The sequence below is a fragment of the Staurois parvus genome, unplaced genomic scaffold, assembly GCF_062004578.1.
Source record: "Staurois parvus isolate SC_StPar_1 unplaced genomic scaffold, SC_StPar_1.0 ptg000205l, whole genome shotgun sequence".
Classification (NCBI taxonomy): Eukaryota; Metazoa; Chordata; class Amphibia; order Anura; family Ranidae; genus Staurois; species Staurois parvus.
Window position 1 is genome coordinate 1,426,052 of NW_028318001.1, and position 20,984 is coordinate 1,447,035.

The window sequence follows — 20,984 nt, forward strand, 5'->3', positions numbered from 1 at the left end:
TTGTGCAGGAGTTCCCTGTTGTGTTACACTATTTGATTTATTATTATTTCTCTGTGACCATCACTTGTTTATTATTGCTCTGTATCTTTAAGCTGTCTACTTCTGTCTTAGCTGAGTTCTTTCTTTCACTGTACTTGTGTATACCCCTCCCCCCTGCCTCTTTCTGTAGTCATTCCACTGTATCCTGTCTAACTATGCATCTTTCCATGAGGCTTACAACATTAAAGTTTTTATACCTATGATTATCCTCCATTAAATGGAACATTAGAATGGTTTTCCTCATCTGACTTCCTTAACATGTGAGTCTATTCATTGAGTTAAACTGACTTGATGCAAGAGATAGATTCAACACCACGTCGTATAGCTGTATACCTTGCTGGAGATAACGTTTATGGTACTGTAGTTGAGTCAGAACATTCCCTGTAACAAATACAGGTCACTGCTAATCTCTCTCCTTGTGCAGCGTGACTGGTGCTGTACCTGCTCCTTCCTATAATTCTCTGCAGGCAGTTATGTACAGCACAATGCTGATGTCACTGCTACATTTATGCAGTAATATCTGGGTTTGGTGCATCCAAGGTGAATTTAGATCCTTTGTACCTATTAAAGGGTTAGTTCACCTTAAAACCCAATTCAGGTGCTGTCCTTCTGAGGCCTGCACTTGCAGCAGCTACAACGCTTTCCCTCCCATCGCAGCTACTAAGCTCATCTGCTCAGTGGACAGCAAAATGTGCATGTGTGTGGCTTGGATGAAGGACGGTGTACTGCAAAGGGGTGCTCGACCTAATGGCTGGTGCAAAGAAGAGAGACAGGGCGGAGCAGTGAAATCTACTAGAAGCATTTGGAGTAGGCTTCATTCCATGTACAAATGGCCTACAGGTATGTGAAGAGCATAAATGCATTTTTTTCTAAAATTAGATTAGTTTAGAGTTATGTAATGGTGTTCATGGACTGCATATGTTATTTTTTAAAAAAGGTGAATGAACCCAGTTAAAGGAATATATTTCAATGATTGTATACTCTTAGCGAAGCTAGACATGCCAAATAAAAAAAATGTACATAAATAACAATGTAAATTAAAGTCTAATAAGTCAAATATAATTAGTCAATTTACATATGCACATTTTAATGTTACTTTGGGGTTTTTTTTCCTGCTTAATTATGTGTCTTCCTGCTTTATTTTTGACAGGGTAAACCTGGAGCTCTTCACTTCCCGAGATGTTATGAAGCCTTGCACAGTTGTCCAACTACGGGAAAGTGTTTCTTCATTGGCTGATCTTCTGACTACTACCAGCCACAATGGTTTCCCTGTGGTTCACAGCCCAGCACCTGGCCAGAATGAGGTTTTCTTAGGGACTATTACAAGGTAATCCCGGAGTACTGACCACTGTAGCTGATACTGTATTGTAGATATGATCAGTGAGATGTGTTTGTGAACAGAAAAGTACAAGATTACAAGAATACCCTTATGTTAAGGTGTAAAGGCTCTCTGGTCTCCATGATTAAGCCCTTTTTGAGATAAAATGCATTGGAGTGGAAGGTAGACACTTTATTATATTAAACCTGGTTTTACATCGGTGCGGCCCATTCACTTCTGCATAAAGGACACTGTTTATTGCAATATACTTATCTACCCCTCTGCCTTGTGCTAAGCATGATTCCAATAGGTTCTACTTATCTAAACCAAAATATAATGGAGATCTTTGAGCTGAGTCTATGGTTCCTCCTGACAGCCCCTGCCTCACTACTGTGTCCTGCAAGGAAGTAAGGGTTGGAGGGAAGATCCAAAGAATGTGACAGGGAACAGGAGATTGACACTCCCGGAAGTGTCAGATTCAGTATAGCCTTCAAAGCATGTATTTCATGAAATAAAACTTTATTCAGTGTTGCAGTTGCAGGCAGCAAGGGAAGTGAGTATAGCATATTTTAAAAACTGCTTTTGTTTTAGCAACAGAATCTCTTTAAAGCGGTAGTAAAGTCAGCGTTAAAGAAAAATAAAACTTCCCCCCCGAAAGTTAATGTCATAACGTGCTAGTATACATTGCATACTAGCACGTTATGAAAGACTGACATTAAACAAAGCCCTCCAGCTGTGCCTCTGACAGGGTTTCCATCTTAACCCAGTCTTCCTTCTGGGTTTGCAGTCTCCAGCCATTTGAATGGCAAAGCTGTGATGACATCACTGCAGTACATGCACATGGGAGCCACAAAGCAGTATGCCAGTATGGTGTCCCTTCAGAATGCAGTGTTAGTGTGCCGGTGGCTTCACCGGCTGCAGAAATAGTGAATATCTCCTAAACCGTGCACATTTAGGAGATATTCCTTGTATCTACAGGTAAACTTTAGTTTAAGCCTACCTGTAGGTATAAGTCACCAAGCAATGTTTACTACATCTTTATGGTAAGTTGAGTGGTCTTTTGAAGTTAGTACAGTTGCACTGTGGTATTTGATCGCCTGTGCGTTTTTTAATTTTTTGCGCTATAAACAAAAAAAGACCAACGATTTTGAGAAAAATACAATATTTTTTAATTTTTGGTAGTAAACATGACCAGCAAAAAAAATTTAAAAATCTAATTTCATCATAAATTTACACCAAAATGTATTTTGCTACATGTCTTGCTAAAAAAATCCCGATATGTGTAAATTAATTGGTTTATGTGAAAAAATGGCAGTATATATACTGGAATTTTCTTTTTACATTTTTACTAGTAATGTCACCGATCAGTGACTTATAGCAGAACTGCGGCAGACATTCTGACACTGGGGGGAACTAACTTGGTGTCACTGACATCCCCCGTGACACCAATACACTGATCATTGCTAAAAAAAAGCACTGACACTGTTCTAATGACACTGGGCAGGAAGGGGTTAACATGAGGGGCAATCAAAGAGTTAACTGTGTGCTGGGAGTGTTTTACTAGGGGGCTGTGTCAGTGTGCTTCACTGTAATCACACTGCTCTTGATGGCTGTGCCTGAGCTGACAGGGAGGAGAACTGTTAGTAAACAAAACAGTCCTCCTCCCCGTCAGAGATCTCCGGAAATCACCGGCGCTGGCGAGTAATTACTGGCCGGGACCCAGTGATTGAAAGCCACGGCCGCAAATAAGGGGCGCAGGTAGGGTACACGGAAATGCAAAATCACGTATATATATGTGATTTTCAACACCCGTGCTGCCCTGTAGCAGTATTTCTGGTATAGGGTGGCGCAGAAGCGGTTAAGGGCAAAGTGATTTTGCTTCAGTCACTGTAGAAACATTTTGTTTGTTTTTTTTCAGAAATACTGAAGTAATGCATTTAATTTGAAGTGTTTCATTGCATATACAGTTTTGGTGACTTAGCATTTCCATACATAGCTGAAATACTTGATGATGACAAATGTGTTACTGTTACTCTGTTTGTAATGGTTGCTGTGTTTTAGTGTAATGTTATTTATTATTTACTTTTCTACGTACTATATATTTTTACACCAGCCCAGGAAATGACTACAAAGCTAAAAGCCAGTACTATCTAAAGTTTGAATTCAGTCTGAACTGCTTATAAATGCACACATTACTAGTGACATTTCCCATAGACTGTATATATACTTAAATGGTATTTCTATAATTAAAGTAAACATAATGTAAAAAATAGTATAGAGCCACTTATGTGCAGTTACTACATACCAGGAAATGACAAACACTGTCTGAATTAAAATGTTAGTTTTAAAGAAAGTTATTTTCTGCTTTTTGTCTAACTATTTGCAGCTGCTCCCAATATATATTCTCTGGATGTATTTCTTTGCAAATAATCCTGCCTGCCACAACAAAAATGATGATGAATTCCTATAGTGACCATTGTCTTAACAAACGTGGTGTGTAAATCAATCTGTCATTCCAGGATAAGAGAACGTAGTGATTTATATTTTACAGGGGCCTTTAAATATAGCTCTGGGTGGTAAATGGGAGGACATCTGGATGATTTTGAAGTAACATAAAAATAAGTGACTGCATGTCATTATGAAAGGGAACCAGTCTCTTTCCGCCAAGAAACAGAACAACATAGGAGCAGGTGCCACACATTGCGTGGGTGTACTTTCATCACTGAGCAAATGCTCTACTGTGTGCCTGGGCACGCTGATCCTGTGTGCAAAGCACATAACGTGACTACTACACCCCTACACCCCTTGCTACGAAAACAATGTCACTGGTAGTTGATAGCTTTCATTGGTTACTGGGATGGTGCAAAGTGGGTCAGAGCCCTAGGCTGAAGCTTAAGAGGAAGTTGTATTTATTCCCAAATGGAGCTACAGAAAAACGCATTTTCAGGTTTACTTTAAAGTGTATATAAGTTTTAAAACAAAAATATAATATATTGCAGCTTATCAATCCTTTTATGCAGTGGTGTATTTAGGTTTTGTGCTCCCCTAGGCAACACAAAAATTGGACACCCCCCCTCCTTGACGGAAAGAGCCTGACACCGACCAACATGGCCCAACACCCCGTGGAGAGAGCCTACCAGTGACCAACAACACCCCTGCCCCATCCCTCCCACTAAAGAGAGCCTTCCACTAACACCACCACCCTGGTGACAGAGAGAAAGACACTCACCTTCACAGATCTGGCCATCCCCAGGAACTCCAGTTGAGCTCTGCATACACTATCAAGCAGCCCACAGCCTTTTTCAGATCCCACCTGGTCCCCATGCCACATATGCCCCTCCCTTCTTCTGGGGGTAGTGCTTCCTCACTAAAAAATGCCACCCTAGGCAACTGCCTTGTTTGCCTTGTGGTAAATACACCCCAGCTTTTCTGTGCTGGCTGCTTTTGTTTTCAGTTCTTTTCCTTTATTTTCAACCTGTGATCCATTCATTGACACACTTCCTGTCTTAGGGTGACCACTCTATCTATGGAAGAGTGATGGAGACATCCTTAGACAGCAGCATTGTTTGGAGAGGGTAGTGTTAGATGAACTTGTAGATTTAGGCCAACAAGTTAAAGAAAGTCTAACTGCAGCTAACAGTTTTTAGGCAGTTTATTTTCCTTTTGGGATACAGGTTTTAATTAAATGAATGAAAGCTAATTATTGTAAGCACTCCTGTCAGTATTCAATGGTTTGTCTCAACCCCTCTAACTTGCACTCTTCATGCATAGCTTGTTTTGGTAAAGGAAGTTGAAAAATAACAGCACAATTAACAACTGAAAACATTAAGCTGTTTGATAATGCTAGTGGGTATCAAGTTTGGGTGGAAAACATCACTGGTGCCACTGGTGGCTACCTAGTGGCAAGTTACTGTGTGGAGGGTATAGAGAGAATTTCTTTTAATGGGTTATCCCAATTGTATGTGTTGAGTAATAGACTCTGTTGGGGTCTAGGGCTGCTACCTTTCTGATAACCACAATGGTGATTGGAGAGGAGCAACTGATGTTCACAAAAAGTCTCACTTGATGAATTTTATAATTTATTATAGATAAAAGTAAACAAGCAGAGCCAACACGATTCGGGGGAATTGCTTCCCCTTCTTCAGGGCTGTATTTCTTGGAGAATGGTTAGACTTTGAGAGGGTTAAATAATATTCGGTCAGTGGCTCTGCAGTATCCTGGCATTGTGGAGTAGAGACAGCCTGTTAATGCTAGTGACATACTGCATCATATATGTTATTTTTGTTTTTGCCTTTAGTACCTTTTTAATGTCTTCTCTACCTTGATTTACCTATGAATGTGCATTGACCTCTGTACCACACAATTACTGTAACTGCTTAAAATAAGACACCATCCAACATTTTCTCAGTTTTAAATGGAATAGGAAAACGTTTTGGTTAGGTTTGTGTCCCTGTTAAAGAGCTTTTCCTCTCTCTTTCTTGGGTCTCCAGGGCCGGAAGTGAGAAAAATCTCTCTGAGGGCCAGTTCACACCAGGAATTGCACAGGAACACAGTTCTGCGTGGAGCAATTCAAGTCAATATATTTTGAATAGGCTAACATTGCAGCACAGCTCATCAAAAGTACTGTATTAAGTACTTTTCGAAACTCGCTGCAACCGGATCACATGGTAATTCTGTACCATGTGATTCGGTGTGAGCAAAAGCAACGCATTTGTGACCTGCATTTGGGGTATCATTAACTTGGTTGACACCAGATGCAGATCGCCACTGCGGTGTGTTTTGAACGCAGTGCAGAAAACGCTCATAGAACGTGGGTTTCCTACACTGCATTCTGGTGAGAACTGACCCTAAAAACACAGGCATCAACAAAATCCCCTTTTACAACATATAGATGAGTTAAAACCTTCATCAGGTTTTGGCTGCCTGTATCCCTTTTGGTGAAATTTCATTTGCACCACCAAGGCAAGAAGTAGAGGGATTCATCCCAGAAGGAGACAGTGGTGTTAATAGAAGCATGACAGAGATTTAACTCCTTCCCCATTCTATCTAAAACAAAGTAAAAGGCATTTGATTTTGGTTTTACAGTATATGAACATGTAAGCCATTAGAGTTCTCATCCAGTAGCCTTCTTGACTCATCAAGTTGCAGATTAGAATCAGAAATGTTTTTCTTTTTTGGGAATTTGTAGCAAAAAAAGTACTGATGTGTAGTAACCAATATAAGTACTGATTTATCTGCTTTCAGCTGTAAAATCAGCCTAATGAAAGCTGATGTCTCACTTTCCTTCATGAGATACTGCACAGCATTACACAAAATAAGCATTTTTATCACCATGCCCAGCAAGTCAAAACTCGGCTATTCTGTCTAGTATGAGTTATTCTACAAAGGTGTATTGTGAAAAGTATACGGTGGTGTAACAAAATTATTATTGTAATAGACAAGTTCATGCCTGACTGACATTTTATTAATTAAAACATCTTGTTCAATTTTCTGCCTTATAAGCTTGTTACCCTGCAGGATAGTTCATGTGACCCAAGCATTAATGATGTATGAAAGAAGACATGATTTCTTGTTTGATCAGATTCTGTTAAGCTACATAATTAGATTTTAGGCTAAAACATTGCATTAATATGCATAATTATTTGAGGTTTACAAGCTAGTGAAATTGGGGTTGAAACCTATAAAATGCATTTGACTGGCACCGTGGTGGTTTTGATTTAATTTCACTATAGTTTTGCTTGTCTTGTACCGTAAATGTTTAAAACTGGATTTGGACATATGATCGCTTTTTCTATTGAAAGCTGATGGAACGTTTATAAAATTGTATTGGAGCTATCTTGTGTTTGGCCAGCAGTGGTGTTTGTACCCTAAAATTCACTTTTACAGCTTCCAGAACAGAGTGATATCATACTACAGATGCTGCTGCAGGTTACAAGAGACTGATGTAGCGTCTACTCATGATACCATATTACAGATGTTCCTGCAGGTCACAAGAGACTGATGTAGCGTCTACTCATGATACTATATTACAGACGCTACTGCAGGTTACAAGAGACTGATGTAGCGTCTACTCATGTTGCAGGTGATACCATATTACAGACGTTACTGCAGGTCACAAGAGACTGATGTAGCGTCTACTCATGTTGCAGGTGATACCATGTTACAGACGTTACTGCAGGTCACAAGAGACTGATGTAGCGTCTACTCATGTTGCAAGTGATACCATATTACAGACGTTACTGCAGGTCACAAGAGACTGATGTAGCGTCTACTCATGTTGCAGGTGATACCATGTTACAGACGTTACTGCAGGTCACAAGAGACTGATGTAGCGTCTACTCATGTTGCAGGTGATACCATATTACAGACGTTACTGCAGGTTACAAGAGACTGATGTAGCGTCTACTCATGTTGCAGGTGATACCATGTTACAGACGTTACTGCAGGTCACAAGAGACTGATGTAGTGTCTACTCATGTTGCAGGTGATACCATATTACAGACGTTACTGCAGGTTACAAGAGACTGATGTAGCGTCTACTCATGTTGCAGGTGATACCATATTACAGACGTTACTGCAGGTCACAAGAGACTGATGTAGTGTCTACTCATGTTGCAGGTGATACCATATTACAGACGTTACTGCAGGTCACAAGAGACTGATGTAGCGTCTACTCATGTTGCAGGTGATACCATATTACAGACGTTACTGCAGGTTACAAGAGACTGATGTAGCGTCTACTCATGTTGCAGGTGATACCATATTACAGACGCTACTGCAGGTTACAAGAGACTGTGTACAGAATGGTACTGAGTGCTCCATAGCTGTCATCCAGGTGTTGGCTTTCATTTTTGCACTAGAAAGATTATTGCTGCTTTTCTCAGCTATAAAATAGTAGGTTTGTATCTTTTAGATAAACCAACAATCTAAAAGCTCAGTTTGCCCAGAGCTAAAAAAGGAGTAATTTTAATGATTACCTCCACTGTCCTAAATAAGAAATAAACTCCTGATTATTCACAAACTATTTCTGCATTTGTATTAAAAGTAAGAAATGCAGGTACCTTCTGTTTTAAAAGGGCTCAACTTTCATTTGCATCGATTTAATAGAAGGCTGTACAATTTCTTTGTTGCAGTTGCGATTGGTTACTCAGTAGGTTAATATTGTTAATAGACAATTTAGGAACTCTAGTTTTTGTACTAATAATGTACTGGTGATATTTTTTCTCTTTTACCAAAGTATATGTAATATTTTTTTTTTTTAGTTTTGGATAGAGTAGAGAAGGGAGAAACCATTTGTTCTATTGCTGTCTTTGTACTCATTGGGAAGATTCATCCCTCTATTTGTCCTGGTGACCATTGTCACCAAAACAAAAAGCGGAGTTGTCGCCAGAACTAGCGATGAGGTGAAGCTCCTCCAACGGGAATACCTGTTCCTGGGACAACTCTCTAAGATGTTAAATCCAATCACTTTGCATATTTATCTTATCTTGTTGCATCTCCATGAGAGATAGTGAGGGGAACATTTTCTCAGCAGGTCAGGCAGCAAAATATAGTCTGATATTTCTGCATTTGTATTAAAAGTAAGAAATGCAGGTACCTTCTGTTTTAAAAGAGCTCAACTTTCATTTTCACTGATTTAATAGAGGGCTGTACAATTTCTTAATTGAATTAAATAGGGCATTGAAGCCTTCTGTACACTAAAACTGTAAAAAAATGATTTGGCTTGAAATACACTTTAATACAACAATAGGATATTTATCAGTAAGCCTTCTTTCTCATTTTTTCAAGATTGCCTTTGTGGATAAAGCGGTATATTTATGTCCTAGCCATGAGCATCACTAACAATTAAGAGCACAGCCTTTTAGCCAAAGTTCCTTTCCCATTGCCAAAAACTCTAATAGGCCACAAATCACAATGTGGAAGTTTTCAGTAACTTGAAACAACTATGTCGATAAGGGTACGGGCTTCCCGTGTCTTCTCACAAGAGCATGTTGCTGTCAGAATATAACCTTACTCCAGCTGCACCAGAAATAACCTTTACACGTTTGATACAAGGTTACCAAGCAATAAAGGCAATGTGTGGATAACGTAGCTATCCATTGAGGATTATACAGCTTCTGCCCTTATGTGTGGAGACCTGGCAGTATTACTAGAATCAATCACAGGGATATGGTGGAAATGGAGATCCAGTGATGGAGATGAAATATTATTGATTTGACACAGCTCGGCTACTTGATAACTGTAAGAATAATACTATATTCCTGTGATGTGCTTTTCCAATATTAATAGTTGTGTTGTGCCCTGAGAAACAGCCCAGGCACACTGCTTTGTAATACATGGTGGTTCCGCCTTGGAAGCAAAGGGTAAAGCCTTGGGAATAGCCCAAGCTTTTGTAATTGGCAGCTCTCCTTTTTTTCAGTTGTTAGTGACCTTCTTCCCACTTCTGGAAAATGTAAATTATATTGCTCCAGGGCTATGCTACAAGTCACCCAGGCAAGCTAAAAGAAGAGTAAATCTTTCATCTTCATACATTTGTGAACCATATATAAATATCACAAAAGGCCAAGAAGGCAGCATAACAAAACATGCGTAAAGTTTTCCTATATCTAGATAGTGATTTAGTCCTCTGTACTATTGGCTGTTGTTTGGGTAAGTTGTAACATAACTCTCTATCTTTTATAAAATACATTGCTTTTCATGTTTTTTTCTTTTTTTTTTATCTAGCATTTGTTACATTAAATGTTGCATATTCTGTAGATAACTAAAAATGATCATATACAGTATCATTGAAAGTATTTAAAAAAGGGATAGAAACACATTCTTTACATCTGAACTCTGGGGAGGCAGTTAAATATACCATTGAAGAAACATATGGATTTTTTTTTACCTGTAAAGGATTTTTTCAAATCTTTTCAGTGAGTGCTAAGACCTAGGCAACCCTGCTATACAACATAGAAACATAGCTTAATCGCAGAACACAGGCTTAGCTGACTGGAAATATTCCGGTCATACTGCTCCTCACTGCTGTACAGGGGGAAACAGAAGGCTGAAATCAAGACTGATTTAAGTACACTGGCTGTACATAAAATATATTTTTTAAATAAATACATACCCACATAAATTGGTGTTTAATGTTTTAAATGAACGTAACCAGCATGCTATTATATTGCATATGTCAAACACCATCACTTGGAGCTTTATTCAGTGGTGTGACCACAAGAGTTCCGTCTCATTGTTCTTCACATGGGCAGGGGGTGTGCTTTTGAAGATGCTACTCTTCTGGCAGTGAGGCTCCTGCTAGAAGCTGCTGTTAATTAGCACAGTGTTCTGTAGGTCTGATTAGGAAATGAAGAATGCAAACTGATCACACCAGCACAGTTCTTCCTACATGCTTATCATGGTTAGAAGCTTAAGATAAAAAAAAAAAAAGATTGCTAAGATCATCAGGTACTTGCTGTGGAATGTGCACATTACATGCATAAAAAGAACACATATAAGGATTAGGAGGTACAGAGGAATACAGCAACAGAGTGTGACTGTTGATGTTTACATTTTACTATAAAATTTGTTTATATGTGTACTTAGGGCCAGTGCTTCCACTAGGCAAACTAGGAAGCCGCCTAGGGTGCAATGCCACCTAGGGGTGCCTGGACACAGCACAGGTAGGCACTATCTCTGTGTGGTATGCCGCCATGTAACAAATGATCCTCCAGCTGAGGGGAGGGATGGCAGAGGGGAGGAAAAAAGGACAGAGGAAGATGCCCAATGTCTGGGGCCAGTGTAGCAGCTGAGCTGCCACTCTTTCAAGTGTTCCTCCCAGACTCAGTCCCTTACTGCAATCCGGCTGGCGGCTGCTGCTGATGACTGTAAAGTTCCAGCCCTTCTCTTCCCATTCATCAGTGGAGGCGGAGCTGTGCCTGTGAAGGAAGATAATGCCTGACTTTAATATCTCTTGTCAATGTGAGTGTGACCCGGCCGGCCATCCATCCATCACATGTGCAATACGTTAGTGAGTGTTGACATCAACACGATCCCAAAGCCGGCTCTTCTAGTGCCTGCTGGGCCTGCTGATCTGTGTCAGTGTTGGTGGTGGTGTGTTGTGTCAGATCTGTCACTATGTGGGACCACTCGGTTTACGTGTTCTCTCTGGTTTGTGGGCTGGGCTGCCTGCTGTCACAGCATTTTATCTCCCCCATTGCTTCGGGAATTCCAGCCTGGGATCTGAGTGTGGATCCATCATCCTCCGTTCACTGCAACTGTCACCCTGCCACTGCCAGCCACAGATACAATCTCTCCTTGACACTGATTTTGTATTTAATATTGGTGCTGGTGGCATCTTATGGCGCTTTTTTTTGCAAATTAAAAGACATTTAGCAGTTTCATGTATTGTTAATTTCATATTTATACTGTTTTAAAATGTATTTATTTATTTATTGGGGTCAGGCGGCAAATAGTTGGTCTTGCCTAGGGTGCAAAATAGTCTAGAACTGGCCCTGTGTGTACTCCTGTGAATTTATATGCAGTGAAAGCATGCAAAAGTGAAGCAAATTGCCAGCAATAGGTTATGCATAACTAGGTAAAAAAAGTACTACAAACTGCCATGAAAGCTAGCTGTTTTCAAACAAGTAGGGTCAACCTTTTGCCATTCCATGTTGTCCCCCCTGCTAAAAAAAAACAACAATTTGCACCAGGACTGTCTGTGCATGCCTTCCCATTTTTTCCACCCAAACTTATTATTATTTATTTCAGGTACTTATATAGCGCCGTCAGCGCCGTCAGTGCTTTACACATATATATTGTACATTCACATCAGTCCCTAACCCTCAAGGGGCGTACAATCTAAGGTCCATAACTTACATTCATACACATACTAGGGCCAATTTAGACAGGATCCAATTAACCTACCAGCATGTCTTTGGAGTTCAAACTTCCATCAGAGTGTTCCTGTCAGAACCTCAGTCATAAGTTACATTTATGCCAAAAAAACTGCTGCTAGTATTCATCTGTAGACAGGTAGTTATTCACATTTCATGATATTTTGGTTTGGTCAGGACAATTTGGTAAATGCAACCTATTATTCTAAGTAATATTAAGCCATTCAAGGCTAATGAAGTAATATCATTCGCTACCTGCTGTAACCTTCAGAGAGTTTAGTAGGCAGGAAGTCAGACATACAAAAAAATTAATCTCTTTAAAACACTTGTAAAGGTAATTTTTAAAATTAAAATAACAAACCTTTATACTTACCTGCAATGGTTCTGCACAGAACGGTCCCAAACCTCCTCTTCTTAGGTCCCCTGTCGGTGCTTTTAGTTCCTCCTCTTCCTCTTTGTGTGCCCCCATAGCAAGCTGCTTGCTATGGGTACACACCTGTGGGCTTGATGCCTAGCCAGGCTGTGTACGTTTATTGATGCACACAACACAGCTCAGCCCACTTCTCTCTGCTCACAGGATTTGAATGACAGCAACAGGAGCCAATGGCTGCCTCTATGAGCAGAGAGAGAGTAGAGAGCTGCTGTAGACGGGCACAGTGCTGGACCAAGACAGTACTCAGGTAAGTAAAAAAAGGTGGTGAGGGGGCAATAAAAACTCTGGGACATTTTTTACCTTAATGCAGGGAATGCATTACAGGTTAAGTTCACCTTTTATCCAAACATAATAAATGCACATTTGTTTGCAGGTAAAAAATGTGCATTTATTATTTTTGGTTGCACGAGTCTGGAAAGTATTGCACCAGTGATCAGCAGTTCACTAGAACCATGCAGGTCTCCTGCAGACCTGTCAGTTTATCTGCTTGCCCGTACGGGATGGGCATGCAGACATACTGACAGGAAGATTCAATGAACTACCACGGCTCTCCAAAGCGCCGTGGTAATTAATTGAGAACTACAAGCCAACAGCCGCAAAGGCTGCTGGGACTTGTCGTTCGTTCATTCACAGAAAATGAATTACATGGCCGTGCGGGGCTCTGCCCACACTGTTTTCAAAAAGTAACAGCTTGTACAGCGAACTTCTCCCTGTACTTCTGTCACAGGGAGGGGGGCTGCAGGCAGCGGCTGCAGCATTGGGAACATGTTACATGTTCCCAAAGGTGAAGTTTTCCCTTCAGGTATAAAATGTCTGGGCTTTAGAACCACTTTAAAGCGGAGCTCCACCCAAAAGGGGAAGTTCCGCTTTAAGGACTGCTCCCCCACTCCCCATTAAGGATTGGCACCTTTGGGGGGTGGGGGGGAGCGGGTACCCGAATTTGACAGGTAGGCGATTGGAAGCAGAAGGTGTCCTTGCTCTCTCCCTCCCTGTAGTCTTTTGGGACATGTGACAGGTCCCGGAAGACTACAGGAATATTCATGAAGTGCAGCGCTACACACGCATGCGCAGTGGGTACACAGTCACAGCCGAGTGTCCACACTGAAGATGCCGGCCTCCTGGAATACAGGACGGCCGGTGAAACGGGCTACAGGGGACACACCGCGGGACCGAGGGACAGGTAAGTGGCTGTTATTTAAAAGTCAGCAGCTACAGTTTTTGTAGCTGATGACTTTTATTTTTTGACAGGGTGAGTGGAGCTCTGCTTTAGCCTTCTGTTCTCCTAGCGTACTAAAATATGAATCTGTCAATTCTGAAAGGCAAAATATGACTGTCAAGTTTAACTGTACACCACTGTCCTTAGTAAAGGGGATAAATTGTGATTTTACCTGTATTTATCTTGTTAAAATATCATGATTACAATTTGTATTTGTTCTGTTTCAGCCATATAATTCTAATATATTGCATATAAATGCTTGTTTGTTTGTTTTTTGTTTGTTTGTTTGTTTTAAGCCTAGCTCAGGTCCCAGTTTTCCAGGCTATCCTTATTTGCTTTGCTAAAAAAAAAGCCTACTGTTATATAGCTATCTACAGTATATTTCTATTTCTATATCTCCAACAACTAAATAGGTCAGGGAGATAACTTCCACCCCCCTCTTCACTCCTTGGCTGCTCCTTTCTGAGGGGCATATGAAGTTTCTATCAGACAGGGCACAAGCAGGTATGCAGACTCTACCATGCACTCTCTTTAAAAAATAGCATAATGCTCCAAGTCACAGTGCACTTTATATAGTAGTTACTAATATATACATTATATAACATCAGTTCAAAGACTTCTATATTTAAACCCTTTGGCTTTAAACATCCTGTTCTCATACACACATTTTGGGATTTAGTCTTACGACTGCATTTGTTCTTTGTTTACATTCATTAGGCAAAATTCTATTAGGCAGATAAGAAGCAGTTACAAACACATTTCTTGAAGTGTATTTTATTATTATAATATATATGACATTCTCTCTGCATTTCTTTATGAGAATGATAACATTAATGTATTATGGTTAATCAATATCATCACATTAGTAAAATGAGTAATAGTAACATTTTTAAATGGCCAATTTAAATTAAAAGGCAATTGGAAGAAATGTTTAAATGCGGCCAGTAGATATGGCATTGTGAAGGAAGGAAATAATTTTAGCTCTTTGACATAATACAAACTTGGATTGTGCAAGTAATGTAACTATTTATTAAATTAAAGAGACCATTTAGAAAATATTCAGTCCGAAATTATTGTAATTGTGTAGTCTTATCTGTAAAAGATTTATATATATATATATATATATATATATATATATATATATATATATATATATGTTTTTTCTTATTTTGTCTGAGCTGTAAACTTCATCACTTAATCAATGTCAGTGGTTTGAGGTCACTTGAAGTCTAATAATTGCAGCCATGTCAACTGATTGACCTAACACGCCGTAAGTATATGTTACCCCAATATTCCATATTCCTGATATGTCTGCTGTACCATGTAAAAGTATCCTGTTTTGTGTGAAATATCTGGTGATCCTGCCAGTCCTCTGGCTTTCCTATTTCAAACTGACTATGCTAGGCATGAGAGCACATCTGTCTCAGGGTGGTCAGTTTCTGGCTGTGCTGGTTGCTCAGTCTGCCTGTCCAGCAATGGCCAAGACTTATGCTGACATGCCCTCCTGCACAGCTAATCACGGGCAACATTAGTGTACTGGTCAGGGGCGGACTGACAACTCACGGGGCCCCCGGGCAATAGGGGAACATGGGGCCCCTGTGTCCTTGCCCAAACTCAAAAAAGCCTATGAAAAAGGTACCAGGGGCATCTCATGGGGCCCCCTACTGACCCCGGGCCCTCGGGCAGTGCCCGAGTTTCCAAATGGTCAGTCCGCCCCTGGTACTGGTGTTTCTCTGCATCCTTCTGACACATGCTCCTGCTGTCTCCACCCCCAGCTCTCTAAGTCCCTTATGCAGCTAAGACCAGCGGCCATGTAATCACTTAAAAATTTTTTGTGAAAAAAGATATTTATAATGTTTTCTTTCTATCTCTATGAAAATCTTTTGCCTTTCATTTTCATTTTAACCTGAATATATTGTTGTTTTATAAGGTAAGCCTGCTTTCACACTGCTGCTGTGCGTTTTTCTTGCACTGTGGATGCAGTGCAGTGTACCTGCGTGTTTGAAGCTGGGTAGCTGCACTTTCCCATACAGGTATATTGTGTTCCATGTGTTTGGTGCACTTTTTTAAATAGCACCCAAGCAGGTGCTAATGATCATCAACTTCATATGTAGGTTGAAACATAGTCATTAACTGAAACAGAAACATCTGTGTAGTAGGCTTAAAATGGTTGAGGAACAGCCAAACTCTGCTACTAAGGTGAGGTTTTGGAAAACAGTTTCCTTTTTACAGGTCATACACCATGGCAAGACTGGGTACAGCAACAAGACATAAGGTAGTTATACTACAGTAGCAAGGCCTCTCTCAGGCAAAGATTTAAAAGCACACTGGGGTTTCAAGATGTGCTATTCAAGCACTTCTGAAGAAACGAGCAATGTTGAGGACCATAGATGCAGTGGTCGGCCAAGGAAACTTAATGCAACAGATGGAAGACACATAATGTGTACTTCCCTTTAACATCAGAAGATGTCTAGCAGTTCCAACTTGTAACAAATAATAAACAAGTTTGGGGCTGCATTTCTGCAAATGGAGTTGGAGATTTGTCAGGATAAATAGTGTTCTCATTGCGGAGAAATACAGGCAGATACTTATCATGCCATATTATCAGGGAAGCGTGTGATTTGCCCTAAATGTATTCTGCAGCAGGACAATGACCCAAACATACATCCAATGTTGTTAAAAACTATCTTCAGTGTAAAGAAGAACAAGGAGTCCTGGAAATGATGTTTTGGCCGTCACAGAGCCCTGATCTCAACATCATCGAGTCTGGGAGTACATGAAGAGATAGAAGGATTTGAGGCAGCCTACATCCACAGAAGATCTGTGGTTTGTTCTCCAAGATGTTCGGAAAAACCTACCTGCCAATTTCCTTCAAAAACTGCATGCAAGGGCACCTAGAAGAATTGTTGCTGTTTTGAAACAAAGGGTAGTCACACCAAATATCAATTTGATTTGGATTTCTCTTCTGTTCATTTACTTTTGTAAATTGATGAAATAAACAAATTATTCTTAATTTACAGCATTTTTCCACACCTGCGTAAAACTCTTGTAGTGTAATAGATAAATACTATATATATATATATATATAAAAGAACACATTATATAACATTCAAAGGTTATTCCATCTATAATTTGCAAAGCCAGTGCTGAAAAAGCACACTTGTGGGTTTGACCAGTCATTTTTTTGGTTATTACTTCCTTCTGGTCTGTATAACTGGAAGCATAGCAGGAGGTGTGTCCTTCGCAAAAATACTTTGCACTATAATGCGTCACGCTTTCTTATCTTACAAAGTTGGGAGGTATGTTTACACTCCACCCTCTTGTGTCTGAGTCTGTTTGTCAAAACATAAACTATATACTTAGTATAATTTAATAAATACTTTAATAAATACTTTCTTCAGCTCTATGTATACATGGAGCATAGAAGAGATCATGTCCATGGGGATGATATTGACACAGCCCCAAATGCCCCCACAATAGTTCAACATTGATATGTTCCAGAAACATTTTGACAGAATAAAGATAAATAAAGCACTGGGACCAGATGGCATACACCTAAAGATCCTAAAATAATTGATGTCATTTTAAAGCCATTGTTTCTAATATTTAGACTCTTTAGTGATGGGCTTAGTACCACGGGATTGGCGTAAGGCCAATGTGGTGCCTATATTTAAAAAGGGGTCAAAGTCTTTACCAAGTAATTATAGACCTGTTAGTTTAACTTCTATAGTTGGGAAGATACTGGAGAGTTTAATAAAAGACCACATAGATGAGTTCTTGCTAGAAAAAATACTTTAAGTAACAGACAGCATGGATTCATGAAAGACAGAAGTTGTCAAACAAATCTGATTTTTTTTATGAGGAGGTGAGCAAAACCTTGGACAGAGGGGTGGCGGTGGACGTGGTATACTTGGATGTTGCAAAAGCATTTGACACAGTTCCCCACACATGGCTAATGTGTAAGGTAAAGTCTACAGGCTTGGAAAAAGACAATACAGTAATCAGAGTAGTGGTTAATGATTCATACTCTGAATGGTCTAGGGTTGTCAGTGGTGTACCCCAAGGTTCAGTGTTGGGACCCTTAGTTTTTAATATATGTATAAATGATATAGGGTCTGGGATTAAAAGTACTATTTCAGTGTTTGTAGATGACACCAAGCTTTGCAGTGGAATAACGTCCTTACAGGATGAATCCAACTTACAAGCTGACTTCAATGCACTCTTTAATTGGGCAACTATGCGGCAAATGAGGTTTAATGTTCATAAATGTAAGGTTATGCACTTGGGGGCTAAGAATATGCATGCGTCATACATACTAGGGGGGTACGACTGGGGGAATCAATGGTGGAGAAGGATCTGGGAGTTCTGGTAGATCACAAGCTTAATAATGGCATGCAATGCCAAGCTGCGGTTTCCAAAGTGAGCAAAATCCTCTCTTGTATTAAGAGAGGTATAGACTCCAGAGAGAGAGATATCATATTACCCCTGTACAAATCATTAGTATCACCTCATCTGGAATATGCAGTTCAGTTTTGGGCACCAATTCACAAAAAGGATACTGGGGAACTGGAGAAAGTGCAGAGAAGAGAAACCAAACTGATAAGAGGCATGGAGGAGCTCAGCTATGAGAAAAGATTAGAGAAACTGAAGTTATTCTCTCTTGAGAAGAGGAGATTAAGGGGGGATATGACCAATATGTATAAATACATCAGTGGTTCATATAGTGAACTCGTTGTAGAGTAAATCACTTTAGGGTCATCAAAGAGGACAAAGGGGCACTCTTTACTCCTGGAGGAAGAGAGATTTAATCTCCAAATACGGAAAGGCTTCTTCACAGTAAGAGAGGTGAAAATGTGGAATAAACTCCATCAAGAGCTGGTTCTTGCCAGCTCAGAGATTGTTTTAAAAAAAGGTCTGGATTCTTTCCTAAATGTACTTAATATAACTGGATACTAATATTTATAGGTAAAGTTGATCCAGGGAATATCCGATTGCCTCTTGTGGGATCAGGAAGGATTTTTTTTCCTACTGGACCAAATTCGATCAAGATTTATTGGGGTTTTTGCCTTCCTCTGGATCAACTGTGGGTATAGGATTGTATAATTTTTTTTCCCCTTTTAATGGTTGAACTAGACAGATGCATGTCTTTTTTTTCAGCCAGCTAACTATGAAACTATATGCATTCTTTGTTTTACAAATAAATATAGCACACATAAAAAAGGAACATTACTATGAATCTTTTACTTGTGAGTAAATTTCACCTTTAACTATTGATCTCTGTAAACAATAGCCTGTGGTAATGAGACATGTAAAAGAGTTGAAAACTTCCCTGCTTGTTGAAGAATAAGCTAAGTTATATTTATATGCAATATATCACATTTATCTGACTAAAATGTGTTTTTTTTAACCATTTTTAGTTCTGAACATAATAACCAAATTATGTACAAAACAATTTTATATCCCTTTGAGCATTAATTAAACACTTGCCGACCAACAATAGTAATTTTACTGCTGGTCGGCAGCTCTGTTATTCCCGGACAACATACTGATACATCTACCCACTTATGTGCCTTGCGTGTGCCCCCTGGGATGCGTAGCTGGTATGATCTCTGACTGTTGTGTCCTCTGGACACAGCGAATCGTGGTGCTCAGTATCAAACCGCTGTGATCGGCCCAGATACTACGTGATCACTGTGACCAATCACAATGATCACATGGCATCTAGTAAACAAAAGTCATGAATGGAATCCATTCATGATATCAGTGTTTACTACTGTGCTTGATCTGTGATAGGTCACAGAGATCACATACCTGGGCCAATCACAGCACCTTGTACCATGTGACAGCTGTGGCCAACCAAAGCATCACAATAATAAACAATGAGTCATGAATGAATGCCATTCATAACAGTCCAAATGATTGCTGTTACATTGATCATCATTGTAATAAGCAATCATAGTGATAGGTCACAGAGATCACATACTTGGGCCAATCACAGCACCTTGTACCATGTGATAGCTGTGGCCAACCAAAGCATCACAATAATAAACAATGAGTCATGAATGAATGCCATTCATAACAGTCCAAATGATTGCTGTTACATTAATCATCATTGTAATAATCAATCATAGTGTAAAAAAAAAAAATTCTAATCACCTCTCTTACTATGTTAACACTGCACTGCATTGGCCACAGTATGTAAAAAAAGAAAGAAAATGTTTTTAAAAATTAAAAAAAAATATAATTTTTTATTTTACATATTGTCACCAGTCAGTATCCCTGATCACTACCACTCCAGTCATATTATAGAGCTGTACTGCACTGGTACAAAAAAATGTAATGTCTACATTTTCCAAAAAATTGTGACAAAAAATTACAACTTCAAAAAACTCACATGGCCTCTGACTAAATACCTTGGACTATCTGCTTTCCAAAAAGGGATCATTTGGGGGGTATTTGTACTGTCCTGGCATTTTAGGACCCTTAAGAAATGGCAGTCAGTACATTAGAATTGATCAGTTTTCAAATATACTGTATATACCCTAGTTTATAGACTCTATAACTTTCACACAAACTAATATATGCTGATTTGAGTTATTTTTAGCAAAAATATATAGCAGACTACATTTTGGCATACATTTATGAAAAAAGATATGTTTGTGCTAAGTAATATAACAGAAACTAAAAAACACTTTTTTTTTTTCAAATTTGTCTGTATTTTTTGGTTTATATGGCATAAAATAAAATAAAATACCCAGTGGTGATTGACTACCACCAAAAGAAAGTTGTATTTGTGTGAAAAATTATCTAAATTTAATTTGGGTACAGTGTTGCATGACCGAGAAATTGTCAGTTGCACAGTGCTGAATAGCAAAAAATGGTCTGAACATGAAGGGGGTAAAACCTTCTGGAGGTCAAGTGGTTAAACCAGTAGGTCAGCCTTCACTAAATGGCAGACCATGGTGGGAACCGGACCCACTAACAGCCCAGTCCAGACCATCAGCCCACCATTTTGCTGTGCTGGATCATCACTAAACTGAAGTCATTGGTTGTTAGGATTGCTGGCATCATAGTAACCTATGGTGTCATGTGTGTGCCTCGCCC

The 20,984-nt window shown here is 39.5% G+C and overlaps 1 protein-coding gene across 1 annotated transcript in view; it reads left to right on the forward strand.

Annotated features, from left to right (window-relative positions):
* Nucleotides 1-20,984, forward strand: part of LOC149461322 (chloride channel protein C-like) — a 198,428-nt gene that overhangs the window by 115,697 nt on the left and 61,747 nt on the right. The window contains exon 15 of the mRNA XM_089678476.1: nt 1,190-1,366. Within this exon, the coding sequence (XP_089534602.1) occupies nt 1,190-1,366 (177 nt within the window). The remainder of the gene's footprint in view (nt 1-1,189; nt 1,367-20,984) is intronic.